The sequence below is a fragment of the Lytechinus pictus genome, chromosome 8 (assembly GCF_037042905.1).
Source record: "Lytechinus pictus isolate F3 Inbred chromosome 8, Lp3.0, whole genome shotgun sequence".
In the NCBI taxonomy this organism is placed as follows: Eukaryota; Metazoa; Echinodermata; class Echinoidea; order Temnopleuroida; family Toxopneustidae; genus Lytechinus; species Lytechinus pictus.
This window is the reverse complement of record NC_087252.1, coordinates 19,335,464-19,349,983: the sequence shown is the minus strand read 5'-3', so window position 1 is coordinate 19,349,983 and position 14,520 is coordinate 19,335,464. Positions and strand designations below refer to the sequence as shown.

The window sequence follows — 14,520 nt, the reverse complement described above, 5'->3', positions numbered from 1 at the left end:
AATGTTTTTGTTTCTTATGCATTTACCCAATGGTCAATCAAGTATAACAAAAATTTAATAGGGCAAAATGTTTGCCATCAGTCGCGTCGAGATATGAGAAAGAAGAAGGCTTATAATGTTTTTGACGTTGATGGCGTAGTATCAATCCAGGGAAACTGGCTGTAGAGATTTGGTCCACCAAACACAACTTCCAAGAAAGTTATCACAAATCAGCGATATGGCGCTTCTTTTAAGGTAAGTGGTGCTTTAACGTTAAATGGAAATTAAATTTTAGGAGTGTGTTTCGTTTCGTGTTCACATACTAAGTTCAGTTCTTCTGTGAAACCTTTGCTTTTTCTTCGTTTTTTGTAGTCTGGATGTCTTTCTCAGCTCGGTTCCACATATTGATTTTGGTGTAACGTTGACATATTTTAGCGTAGGCCGGCGTAGCCGTAGGCGTACATGTAGGCACTCCTAGTACCAATGAGGTCCAACATTACATGTATGGACCTCATAGGCGACATCAGTAGTATTTTGTGTCAGAAATCTTTGTGAAGATGATTATTTTTGTATTTTATCAAAACTACAAGATATCGTACTGTCTAATCATTACATTTCGATCTCACTAGTTGAATACATTGTTAGCAATAAAAAAAATTGAAAGAAATGAAGGGGAACTTACATTTTCACGGCTTTTTCCTGATTTTCTGGGCAACTGCTCTTCTCTTCTGACTCGCGATCGAAGCTGATATGAAGATCACGTGATTCGCGTTCTCGTCAGCTGATCGGTTGGTTATTCTTTTCGTCAGACGTTAATAATATATATTTTATAATGCTAGCATTCATCGCTAATTTAGGTGAAAGAGATTGAAGTTAAACAGCGCCAGGTCGGAATCATAATTATTTTGGAAGAGTGTATTTATACACTCGATCTCATACCTGACGTAGACGGCGCTATTCAACAAATGCACAATCTATTTAAAAATAAAACAGAAAGAACGCCTTGAACACAGGCCAAAATGCCTAACGATTTCTCCGCGGCATTAACAACTATCGTAAAGGGCGCTCCATTTATCAATAAAGATGGATGCTAAGCTGTCTATGGCGACAAAATTTGCCGCAAATATTTACGAAGAATTGTGAGAAATGGTCTGAAAATGCAACAAAAGAACCGGTGAGTACCGATTAAACATTATCAATTTATTTAATAGAACATATTTAATTACTACAATGTAACGATTTCTAGATAATATTGCTTAGTTCTAAGCTAGGGAGGCCCAAACGCGCGTGAGCGGAGTCCCACTTTATTAGCACGGGTAAGTATTGGGGTGTCGCCTAGAGTGCATGTAGGTTTAAAGTAAGACTAAGATAACACATTTTAGATCTAATTCTGAGACAGATCTAATTCAAGTCGGTGATAAGAAGAAGTGTAATATGGATGAAATGAGATATAAGTAGAAGGAGAAAGAATAAGCTATTTTTTAGCCTGAATCGAATCATTAAATTTGGTGTTGTTCGATTTATGTCATCGACGAGAGCCGGTACAGATTTTGTAAAATGAGTGCATCGAAAAAATGACAGTGTGAAGGAAAGAAATATGGCCTGTTCTTTTGGTACACACAGTCATAAAAATGAACAGTTATGTCTAAATTAACTACTAGATCTACTTACCGTAGGCCTACTTGAATTAACATGATTATTAAAATTCTCACAAATTAAAGTTTGAAACCCCTTAATTCTTAAACCTATTGTGTAATTATGAATATATTATTTATGATGCCTATCCGCCATTAGGCATTAATTTGAACTAATGTTGTAAATCGGATCAAAAATCAGATCGAAAATCGGATCGGCAGTTAAGCTTCTAAAATCAAAATCGAATCGGCGATGTTTTAAAAACAAAGGAATAGGCCCCTACATGAAAATTTTGTTTGCGGTCTCGCGCATCTTCCTGACAAAGTCACAAAGACGAATGCATAGGAATGGAAGTCGCCAAAATGCGCGATCGTTTGGAACATGTTTTAAAGGGGTTTTGAGGTGTTATTGCTTTAAAATAAACCGAGTGATTTTTGTTAGAAAGATAAACGAAAGACGCATCTTCCGAGCAAAGGCGCAAAGGAAAAGAAAATGAAAATATTTCTCAAAGATCACAGGTTAATGAACGATCGGCGGGACATCTTTTATAAGTATTTTTAGGTGCTAGCTATTTAGAATTATTGGAATGATCTCTTGATCTCGTACGACGCATCATCTTAAAGTCGCAAGTGCAATTAAAATGTAGTAGAAGACGCAAGCACGCACCTATCTTGAGAAATGAACTTTTGATATCTAAGAAGAAATATAAAAGAAGCATCTCCCGACGAAGTTGCAAAGACAAATAAATTGAGGTTGAGAAGATGTATATCATCATAAACAATCTAAGAGAGTAACGCAATGAGCTCTGTCAGTAGCACGATCTTTAAAAGTATACGGCGGGGTCCGCTATCACCACGAGGTTGAAGAGAAGATGTCTATCATCATAAAAGAGGTAAGAGAGTAGCGCAGTGATGCCCATCGGTAATACGACCTTTAAAGTTCACGGCGGCGTCCGCTATCACCACGAGGTTGAAAATAAAATGTATATCAATTATCATCATAAACGATGTAAGAGAGTAACGCAATGAGCTCCGTCAGTAGCACGATCTTTAAAAGTATACGGCGGGGTCCGCTATCACCACGAGGTTGAAAATAGAATGTATATCTTCATAAACGATGTAAGAGAGTAACACAATGAGCTCCGTCGATAATACGACTTTTAAAAATTTACAGCGGGGTACGCTATCACCACGAGGTTGAAGAGAAGATGTCTATCATCATAAACGATGTAAGAGAGTAGCGCAGTGATCTCCATCAGTAATACGACCTTTAAAAATTTCACGGCGGCATCCGCTATCACCATGAGTTGGAAGAGAAAATATCTATCCTCTTAAACATCGTCAGAGATGATACCGCGTCTTTCTCCCTGAATAATGCGACCTCTAAATAGCTAGCACCTCAAAAACAATCTTGAAATATCTTCTGAACGATCACGCACTGTAACTAGATCTACGCCGATTTTTTATTTTCGATTTTTTCCTTCAAGGGGCATGATCGAAGATCGGCAAGTGATCGCCGATTGTGGTGAAATCGAACGGAATCGGTTGCCGATTGCAAAATCGGTTACAAGCTTAGCTTTATTTTGATCCCAGTTCGAGTCTTTCTTGTCTGTTTTATGCTGAGATAATTTATGCATGGTGAATTCATGAATAGATTGTCATCAATTTACACTTGCGCACTGTGCTCAAACCAGGCCATCCATTTAGATCTAAAAAGGGAAATTATGACACAATCAACACCCAACATAAATTATATTTTTCAAAGATAAATTACATTCCGGTAAATTGTTTCTTCTTTAATCTGGAAATTTTTTTTTCTTGAAAAGCTGGGAACCCTGTTGTTTACCTTTGTAAACAGTATTGTACATGCCAGTAGGCCTACTGTAGTAAAATTATTTTATTTGAAACCAACTGGACTTCGTTCAGATATTTGCACACTTTATTTCTGGCAGATTGTCAGATGTGTGTTTGTGCTTATAAAGTATGTGAAACGTAATCTCAATATAAATTTTATGACCAAACAGGTAAATACATGTATATTATGTACGTTTATAATTCAAACTAAATTATTAATATTCCCCTGATAGAATGTCCTTTATTATATAGCATGTCAAGGACAGAGCAGTCTATAAAAGTAGAATTAAATTCCAATATTTACTTTGATATTTTAGCTGAATTGTAATTTGTTATGTTGTCACTTGTCAGTTTGAAGGGAAGTCAGAAGTTGTTAAAACAGTCAGTGCTTTTAATTTATTTTTGCATTGCACTTGCATCTTATATTTTCTGTCTCACAAATACTGAACTATAAATATTCCATATTGTGTTCTTCTCAACTTTTCATCAACGAGTCAAAAATGCAGAAAAGTTCTAAAATATCATTGCAATAAAGAAAAAAATAGTTCATGAAATTTTAAGGCCAATGTATTAAATTGATGGTAAAGAATGTTTATTTCCTCCTCTGCTACTAATTCTCTCCTACTTCGGGTTTGCTTTTCATCTCAAGTGATAATATATTAATAGAACATTAACAAAGGTATGACTCTAAATGATTACCGGTATAATATAAATACAATGCAATAACGTTAAGATGCATACATGTAATGCCGACACATAGAAATACCTGTGAAAATACAAAGGGGAATTTATTTGAAATCCTATGTTATATTCAAGACTCACATGTAGGGCAGTTTAATGATTGATAGTGGGTGGAAAAGTCTTGCCTCAGACAGTAAATCGATTATGAATTATTAAAGGACAAGTCCACCCTAACAAAAAGTAGATTTGAATAAAAAGAGAAAAATCCAACGAGCATAGCACTGAAAATTTCATCAAAATCAGATGTAAAATAAGAAAGTTATGATATTTTAAAGTTTCGCTTAATTTCACAAAACAGTTTTATGCACATCCTTGTTGCCTTGTTGGTATGCAAATGAGGAGACCGATGACATCATCCACTCACTATTTCTTTTGTATTTCATTATATGAAATACTGAATATTCTAATTTTCACTTTATTGTCAAGTGAAACAAAGATTAATTCTTCCCTGAACATGTGGAATTAACATTATTTTAATACTATATGGGTCAGTCAAGTTGGCCCTTGTTGTCAATTCTGTAAAAAATGAAAAATTGTATAATTCAGACAATAAAAAACAAAAGAAATAGTGAGTGATGGACATCATTGACTCTCATTTTCATGTCATTAAGTTGTGCATATAACTGTTTTGTGAAAAATAAGCCAAGCTTTAAAATGCCATAACTTTTCTTATTTTACATCCGATTTTGATCAAATTTTCAGCATTATGCTGGTTTGATTTTTCTCTATTTATTCAAATCAACATTTTTCTGGGATGGACTTGACCTTTGATATTGACTCATCTTATTTTCTCCCTTTTCTTAATATTTCTTCTCTTTTTCATCAGGGGAGTATGCAGGAATCATCAGCTTCTTGCCAGGCTGCAACCCATGATGACAAGCAGGTAGGCAACAAAACAACTCTGCTTCGGGAGAGCCCTAAATATTTGGTTAATTTTCAAGGCTTTCACAGGCTTTTTAGTTGTAAAATCACTGTGATTGTTTCTTTTCTTCTGCACCTGTTTTTCGAATGTTGCAGGCCTATGCAGACCCCAAAAAAAAAGAAGTAAAAAATATGCAGATATAGACTAGGTAATGTCCATATATATGCAATTTGCTCCTTTTCTTTCATTTTATAATGTACATCAAAGGCCTATATTGCGGCTTAATATTGTTAAAATTGATTAACCTTTATGGGGGATGATAAATTTTTGTTAGAGGGCCTACATTTCTTAAATTGATGTGATATTATGTGTGTTTTCCTCTCTGAATCACTAATTCATTTGTTTATTATTAATAAGGAATGTTTGATTTCCTGGCTTACAATCCAGTTATATGTGTTTCGGGCAATGTTTATTTATTGATATATAATTCTTCCGTATATGTTATCATTTTGCAAGAGGCTGAGTCTGCCACCTTTTGATTACAACAAAGTATTATTATTACAATTATTCTTGTTACATGTGTTTCATGATCTTGTTATGTCTGAAATGCAGGGTTACCATGGCAATGACAGCCAAACAGGAGCAAGATAACTTTTGGGAGAAGAACAAGCAACTGAACCGACCCATGTCTCCTCATCTCACCATATACAGGTAATTCATCATTCTATAAATAAAATTATAAAATAATGAATAAATATATAAAATAAAAGATTTCACTTAAAACATAAAATAATTTGGTTAAAAAATTTAGAATTAAGAAAATGAATTAAAAAAATTACTGAAATGTGATTTCATACACAATTAGCCATTGCCTGTTTCCTGTTGTTTGTTTATATCTGCAGTCCCCAGGTAACATCAATGTTGTCAATTACACACAGAGGAACTGGTGTTGGACTCACTGTTGGTAAATATCACCCAAATATTCTTCTTCTTTTTATAAGCCTCCTACATGCATACTAAAAATATTGACTTTGATGAGAATACTAATATTCCATCATTTGGTTTAATTTTTTTTTTCTTCCATCCCTTCCCCCCTGCTTTGAATGGCTTTCTTCAGATGTTAAAGGTCAAGTCCACCTTAGAAAAATTCAAAAAATTGAGATAAATCAAACTAGCATAACGCTTAAAATCTCGTCAAAATCGGATGTAAAATAAGAAAGTTATGACATTTTAAAGTTTTGCTTATTTTCACAAAACAGTGATATGCACAACTCAGTGACATGCAAATGAGTCCGTCAATGATGTCCATCACTCACCATTTCTTTTGTTTTTTATTGTTTGAATAATACAATATTTCATTTTTTACAGATTTGACAACAAGGACCAAGTTGAATGAACCATGTGGTATTAAACAATGCTAATTCCACATGTTCAGGGAGGAATTAATCATTGTTTCACTTGACAATGAGGAGAAAATTAGAATATTTCATATAATAAAATACAAAAGAGATAGTGAGTGGATGACGTCATCAGTTGTCTGATTTGCATACCAACCAGGATGTACAAATAACTTGTGAAATTAAGCGAAACTTTAAAACTCTTATTTTACATCCAATTTTGATGAAATTTTCAGTGTTATGATTGTTGGATTTTTCTCTTTTTATTCAAATCAACTTTTTGTTGGGTTGGACTTGTCTTTTAAGTATTTATCACACTATCTGTGAAGTGTTCCTCCTCTGGTCCAAAAATACAATAGCTAATTAGTAATATAATACCAAACTATCATAAAATTGATTTGTAATTTTCAAAGCAATAAACTAATTCAAAATCAGCCATACGGTTAATTACTATCAAGTTTTTGTCTCACCTGCATAGCAGAGTGAGACTATAGGCGCCGCTTTTCCGATGGCGGCGGCGGCGGCGTCAACACCAAATCTTAACCTGAGGTTAAGTTTTTGAAATGACAGCATAACTTAGAAAGTATATGGACCTAGTTCATGAAACTTGGCCATAAGGTTAATCAAGTATTACTGAACATTCTGCCTGAGTTTCATGTCACATGACCAAGGTCAAAGGTCATTTAGGGTCAATGAACTTAGACCATGTTGGGGGAATCAACATCAAAATCTTAACCTAAGGTTAAGTTTTTGAAATGTCATCATAACTTAGAAAATATATGGACCTAGTTCATGAAACTTATACATAAGGTTAATCAAGTATCACTGAACATCCTGCTTGAGTTTCACATCACATGACCAAGGTCAAAGGTCATTTAGGGTCAATGAACTTTGGCCGAATTGGGGGTATCTGTTGAATTACCATCATAACTTTGAAAGTTTATGGATCTGATTCATGAAACTTGGACATAATAGTAATCAAGTATTACTGAACATCCTGTGCAAGTTTCAGGTCACATGATCAAGGTCAAAGGTCATTTAGGGTCAATGAACTTTGGCCAAATTGGGGTATTTGTTGAATTACAGCCATAAATTTGAAAGTGTGTTGGTCTAGTTCATAAAACTTGGACATAATAGTAATCAAGTATCACTGAACATCCTGTGCGAGTTTCAGGTCACATGATCAAGGTCAAAGGTCATGTAAGGTCAAAGAACTTTGGCCACGTTGGGGGTATTTGTTGAATTGCCATCATATCTCTATAAGTGTATTGGTCTAGTTCATAAAACGTGGAAATAAGAGTAACCAAGTATCACTGAACATCTTGTGCGAGTTATAGTAGTTTTCAAAATCAGCACTGCTGCTATATTGAATCGTGTGATGCAGGTGAGACGGCCAGAGGCATTCCACTTGTTGTACTATGAAGGTCATTTATTGATCTAATATGTGGACCAATTAAATATAATTTCTATCATGCATTTTGCTGGTAAATTGAAATGGCAGTGAAATGAATATACCAGGTAAGTACACCTAAGTTGACATTCTGTATGTCAAATTTGGCTAAATAGAAGCAATTTTTGGACCAGAACATGCATAGTATGTATCATTGACATCTTCTCTGCCTAACTCAATTAGAATTCTTTGTCCTTCCAAATTTGACGTAGGTAGGTTTCACCTGTATTTATCTCATTTTCTTTCAGGTATCTATGCTCTAGGTTTATCAATGAGTGTCTTGCCGCATGACTTTGCATACTACCTAGATGCCATCAAGTCTCTTTCATATGGTCCATCGCTCCTCTTTCTCACCAAGATGGCGATCGTCTGGCCAATGGCCTACCATACTCTCAACGGTGTCAGGCATCTGGTAAGTCCAAAGGTCAAAGATCATTAACATTCGGTAGAGATCCCCTTCGGCCCTTTACTTTCAACCTTTTAGGGCAAAGCCAGTTTCCAAAAGGGCACATTATATTAAAGGAGAATGAAACCAGCGGAATCCATATCAAAGAGAAAAATCAAAGAAACATATTGTTGAAAGTTTGAGGAAGATTGAATGAATAATAAGAAAGTTATGAGCATTTGAATATTGAGATCACTAATGCCATGTAGATCCTCCTATTGGCAATGCGACCAAGATCTGTGATGTCACACATGTACAACTCCCTCATTACTTTAGTACTTATTTCACTTATATTCTCACTTTTATAGAGTATATCACAAGGTGAGGTGTTCTCTTTATGAGAGGACAAGTACAGAGGTTTCACAACATTATATCATTGATGAATCGTTTGTCATATGAGAATGAGCAAAAAGAGATGTTTTGGGGTATATTTTCAGTGTCCAAAAGGGGAGAGTTGTTCATCTGTGACATCATAGATCTTGGTCGCATTGCCAATGGGAGGATCTCCATAGAATTAGTGATCTCGACATTCAAATGCTCATAACTCCTCTATTGCTAGTCCTATTTTACTCAAACTTTTGTTGATCGTATTCTTTGATTTTTCTGCTTTCACAAAAGCTAACTTGCTCCAAGAGTTTCATTCTCCTTTAAAGCACAAATAGAAAAATTGAAAAGGGTAAAAAATATCCAAAGTCAGTAAAAAGGCCAGGGGCATTGAGACCCATCGCCTGTTATCAAAGCTATAAGAATTAGCTTCTTTTTTTTTATTTCATACAATAAAATATGAAATAAATAGGAAGAGTGCATGATGCCCTTGACTCCCTTTATTTGCAGACTGACCAGGGCCTGTTGCTTCAAAGTTTTTTTCTGGGTTGGTCATTGGTGGTGGAGCAGAGGATTATCTTTTGTGTTTGGGGGGGACGTCTATTGTTGCGTCCCCCCCCCCCCCCCCCAAACACAAAAGATAATCCTCTGCTCCGCCGCCAATGGGTTTGGTAACTACAATGGTGAGAATACTCAACAGCAATTTAAAACCAAAAAGTTTAAATTGAAATTTAAAGTTATCAAGACTAACGTTATACAGTGCGTATCAAAAAAAAGTTTACACTTTGAAAAAGCCCTGGGGATTAAAAAATATACAACATGTGGGTATTTTTTTCACATATAATCTTGGTTTTGGGTCTCATCTGTCCAATGAAAGGAAAAGTTTTGACAGAATGTTACAATTGAGTGAGCACTGTCCATTTTTGTAAAGCTCGCAGAAATCTGTTTGCGCAGAAATGCTCGTTTTCACGCTGTGTCAAGGGGAAAGGGGCGAAATCAAACTTACCCTGCGAAACATTTCTCATACATGTCCCTTGCACTTTTATTCAATTGAAATTAGACGGATACATTCAAGCATTTTGTAACAATTTTGCCACCCAAATTGAAATTTCAACACTTAGTAAGCACAACCTTTACCCTTTATGTGCCAGCTGGATCTGAGGACATTTTATAACTGAATTTTTTTTTATCATTTAAAGTGGGTTTACATATCATTTTTCATTCAATACTTGTTTCTCCACTTTTTTCAAGCTTGAAAAGCTTGAAAATGATTAACAAAATGAAAATCAAGCCTAAGTCATTTCATGTAAATCACAGCTCGGTGTAAAGCAAATGTCGTCATAATGGCCTTGTTGTGTGGGGGAGTGGGGTGGGGCGCACTTATACTTAGAAGTGTTTTGGGCAAGGAAACAAGTTAAAAAAGGTAAAAGATATCTTCAAATCAATTTTACAAACTAAATTCCACGTGTTCTTCATGATTAAGGTCTACCTTTATTCGCATAAGTATTTCAAGGTTCTGCGCAAATGATTTTTCACAAACTTTTCAAAAGTAAGTGGTGCTCACTCAAGCGGAAATATTTTTCGACAGTTATATCGTCATTTGCTTAAATGGATCTGTACCAATGTTAAAATGTGGAAAAATCTTCAGTATATTACAAATGTATAATTTTAGAGGATTTTTTCAAAGTGTAATTTTTTTTTGATACGCACTGTATATATGATTTTGAAGAAATTTTCAGAGCTGAAGTCTCTGCTGTGTGTGATATTCTCTATTTTTTTTTCAAATCAATTTGTAATGTGGAGCGTTGTGGCCCAGTGGATTAGTCTCTGGACTTTCAAACAGAGGGTCGTGGGTTCGAATCCCAGCCATGGCTTAATTTCCTTCAGCAAGAAATGTATCCACACTGTGCTGCACACTCAACCCAGGGGAGGTGAATGGATACCCGGCAGGATTGATTCCTTGAATGCACTGAGCGCTGAAAGGCAGCTCGAGCTAAATAATAATAAACAATGCGCCTCGGAATAGATTATTTATAGACAGATGGCGCTATATAAATGCCTATTATTATTAATGTGGACTTGACCTTTAAGATTTTTAATTTTTTGTCCCTCCCTTTTTCTCCTCCACCTTCTCTCCTCTCTCTCCTATCCCCCGGGCCCTCCCCCCTTTACCCCTACTCTCGCACACACTCTCTCTTTCCTTTATTTCCTCTTTCACACAGGCATGGGACACTGGCTATGGCTTTGATATCAAGACACTCTACAAGACAGGCTACTTTGTGCTTGGTCTGTCATTCGTAGTTACAGCTGGAATTGCTATGTTATAAAGTATTATATATATATATATATAAGATATGAGTAATGATATAACCCATGCCCCCTCTGGGGTATACAATTTACAATTAATAGATTAAAGAGTCAGTTGCATACTTGCATAGCCACTCTGAAGAAGTCATATTATAAAACTCGGTAAGCATATTCATGAGTCGATGTTTCATGCAACCCTCTCGACTAAGTACCATCGTTACATATCAACATTCGATCAAAATGTTCACAAATCATATTCTGATGAAATATAACTTTACTAATGAGAGTGTCCCATCAGAGAAGATGAAGATGAGTCTCTGGTATTATGTCCTGTTCTGCTGGCATTTCTTATTACTTTAACCATGTACCAGTATCTTATGCACATCATCCAAATCTTTGAGTACTCTGTAGTTCTTAATACAATATTTTTGTATTAAAGTTAAACAGAAGAATGTCATCATAAATGCATCATGATGTTGCCTTGTAATATACTCAATTATTTTCATTCTTTGACATGCCGTGTTTCTGTTGAATTATATATTGCGTCTTATCCTTGTCGTATATATGAAGTTTTTGGATATGAGGGTGATGTAGCAGGACCCTCATTCACCTTTTCTGAAAGAAACAAGAGTAGAAATGTGTTGTCTGAAATGTACACATTAGATATTAAAAATTCCCCATTTTTATGCATTTAACAGGGAACTGTTGCTAATATTAATAAGATTTTAAAAAATATAGATTTATAGACCTTGGAATTACATGCTTAGCATACATAAATGTTATCACCAGGCAATTACTAAACATGTGGTTTATTTGCAGACATTAATTTATTGTACCGAACACAGAATCTTCATAAAAAAATAAAATGAAAAATTGTTTAGTCAAGAATGATAAATCTTGTCATATATATTCAGGTCGTATATGAGAATGTTTTTCTTTTTCCTTCTTTTAGTATTTTGCTTTTTTGTTTGTCATCTTTACGGAATCTTAGAAGGTATCCATTTTGTCAGTAACTATTGTTTCTTCAGGAACTTTGACATATAGATTTGTGTATATTTTTTTTTTAGAATTGAAAATATTTGAAATTCATTTTATCTGTACTGAAATGAGTAATGTGAGAATGTGTTTTCAATGAAGCCTTCTTAAAGCATTTCAAGAAATTCCATCCAAAAACATCCTGAATGTGGCCACGACAAATTTAATTCAGGCCACATTTTGGGAGTATTTTGGAGTGTATTTGGCTGGTTTGAATATTTTAAAACTTTGAGCCGAATCCCTCCACGAATGTTCCTGAATCCCTCCCGAGTTTTTTTGCTTTTTTGGGGGGGAGGCAGAATAGAATACTCCTGAATTTGTTTATTCGGATTGCTTCGCAGCTAATTCGGTTCCGATGTAACCCAGGCTTTAGGAGAAGTGTATTAATTGGAAAATCTGTCTTTTATCCTTTCTGTAACACAGTTTGGATTCTGATATACATATATTATCACCTGAATATGCAAAATGTGTTTTAGTTTGTGTTGGAAAGAAACAAAGGATCATAATTATACAATGTAATTATGGTTTATCAAACGGGCGAAATGGGTTATTAAAATTTTCCTTGGTTGATTAATAATACTGCAAACAAATTAAGCTTCAAAGGAGCATATGTGACATTACTGCATAGACTGTAAGTCTACAATGATGTATGTACACGAAAAGAAAGATACATTAAAATAATGAAATTTGTATTTCTCGAAATGAACCGTCGTTAATGATACCCAATTATTTCCTGTAATAGTCATTTGTAATATTCATGTCATGCTTTTTCATCCTTTGAAAAACTATTTGGCTTGGTCTGCTGGTGCGGATGCTTGTCGATGTGCATGGATGATGATTACGATGATGATGGCGACGATGATGGTGCTGATGGCAACCGCGTAGCCAGGATTTCATTTTGGAGGGGGCGGTAATCGCATGCGAAGCGTGCCAACACTTACAGAGCGCGCGAAGCGCGCTCCCTAGGGGGTGTGTGCAGGGAGGGGGAGTTTTCCCTTCCCGCGCGAAGCTTTTGGTGTTTCATAAATAAAAATGAAAAGGAGCCGTCTCTCTTGTCTCTAGTACCTATATCACCTCCAATTCAGTTGACAATATTGTGATTTTGAACCTTTTTTTCATGAACCTTGTTTTCAAAGGTGATTGTGAGCGAACGCATAAAAAGGGAATACAATGGAGGAAATTAAAATAATAACCCCGCGTGAAGCGCGGAAGCTAAAGCGTTTTTTCAATTTTTTTTCTGCCATGAAAAGGGTCCCGATAAAAGGTAATTTTCAAAGATATATTGAATACTTCCCTTGGAAAGATCAGATTTGATTACAAACAATTTAGCGACAGTGCATAACTCGCAAAACAGAGGAGAAGAAATGTATATGCCGGAAGGAAGATATTCCTCCCCGCGCAGAGCAATGAAACTCTGAAGTTTCAAAGGGCGGACGTTTCATCAAATGCAGATATCTCTAATACCCCATCGGGTCTAATTCGATTGATTTTCTAAGATTATTGAACTTCATTACAAGGAAAATAGTGCGCAAAAAGTTGAAACTTCTGTGATTCATTGAAATTATATAAAAAAGGATGCCTAATTTCTTTGACTTATCCTGAAGCGCTTCATTTTGAATTATAAAGAACCCTAAGTGTCATTCAAAATTTCAAACTGAGTGCGCAAAACATGAATGTGCAGGGAAATGACATGAAGTTTAATAGAATTTGATAATAAATATTGTACTTTTTTATCTAATACGACACAAATTTTATACCTTCCTCTTCTTAAATTAGGAACCTGTTTGCCCCAAAATTATGGTTGTTTAGTAATGAGCTGAAAAGCAGGAGAAGTTGACTTTATGGAGGTGACGGCAGAAATTGATATAAAGATTTTACCCGCCCAGGGCCGACCCGTCCAGAAGTTGCGCAATCAATTTAAAAAAAAAGATAACTTCATATACTTCGGCCTAACCTTACTCTAATTATATGCCCTAATGTATACATTTGAACTTTAACTGGCAAGAAACACATATAGCTGAGGTGGAAAAACAGGGTTAGAGAAAGGGTGGGGAAACAATGGAGAACTTCAATATTATCATTTAACCGCGCGGAAGCAAAATTCATATATAAATTTAGAGCAAGAGAGAAGGAGTTTCTCTTTTGAGAAAAAAAATAAAGAAAAAAAAAAACAAACACAAAGCTACCTTTCCTCCCTTCCCTTTTCCTTTTCTCCCCTCTTTTTTCCCTTCTTTTTTTTCTTTTTGGGGACGTTTTTTTGGGGGGCGACCGCCCCCACCGCCCCCCCCCCCCCTGGCTACGTGCCTGGATGATGGGGATGGTGATGACCATGATGGTGATGATGATGATGACCATGATGGTAATGGTGGTGATGATGACAATAATGATGTCCTTTTTTTTTTGCTTTGGTCATGTCATTGATGTTGATTCATGCAAACAGCAAAGATTTCCTAACTTAGCCTAAAATCTTGAGAATAGAATGCAAATAAATT

General features: G+C 35.4%; 1 protein-coding gene across 1 annotated transcript; it reads left to right on the top strand.

The window, feature by feature from the left end:
- Positions 1–130: 130 nt before the first annotated feature.
- Positions 131–12,730, top strand: LOC129267075 (succinate dehydrogenase cytochrome b560 subunit, mitochondrial-like). The gene is made up of 6 exons (XM_064103719.1): positions 131–234; positions 5,035–5,091; positions 5,683–5,781; positions 5,973–6,034; positions 8,166–8,329; positions 10,909–12,730. Exons 1-6 carry the CDS (start codon positions 218–220, stop codon positions 11,011–11,013), a joined length of 504 nt encoding a protein of 167 aa, XP_063959789.1. The 5' UTR covers positions 131–217; the 3' UTR covers positions 11,014–12,730.
- Positions 12,731–14,520: the final 1,790 nt, after the last annotated feature.

Bases quoted from the DNA above. Each gene is read 5' to 3' on its own strand.
- LOC129267075 (XM_064103719.1), top strand. The intron at 5,092-5,682 runs GTAGGCAACAAA...TCTGAAATGCAG, and splicing joins CAACCCATGATGACAAGCAG to GGTTACCATGGCAATGACAG. The intron at 6,035-8,165 runs GTAAATATCACC...ATTTTCTTTCAG, and splicing joins TGGTGTTGGACTCACTGTTG to GTATCTATGCTCTAGGTTTA.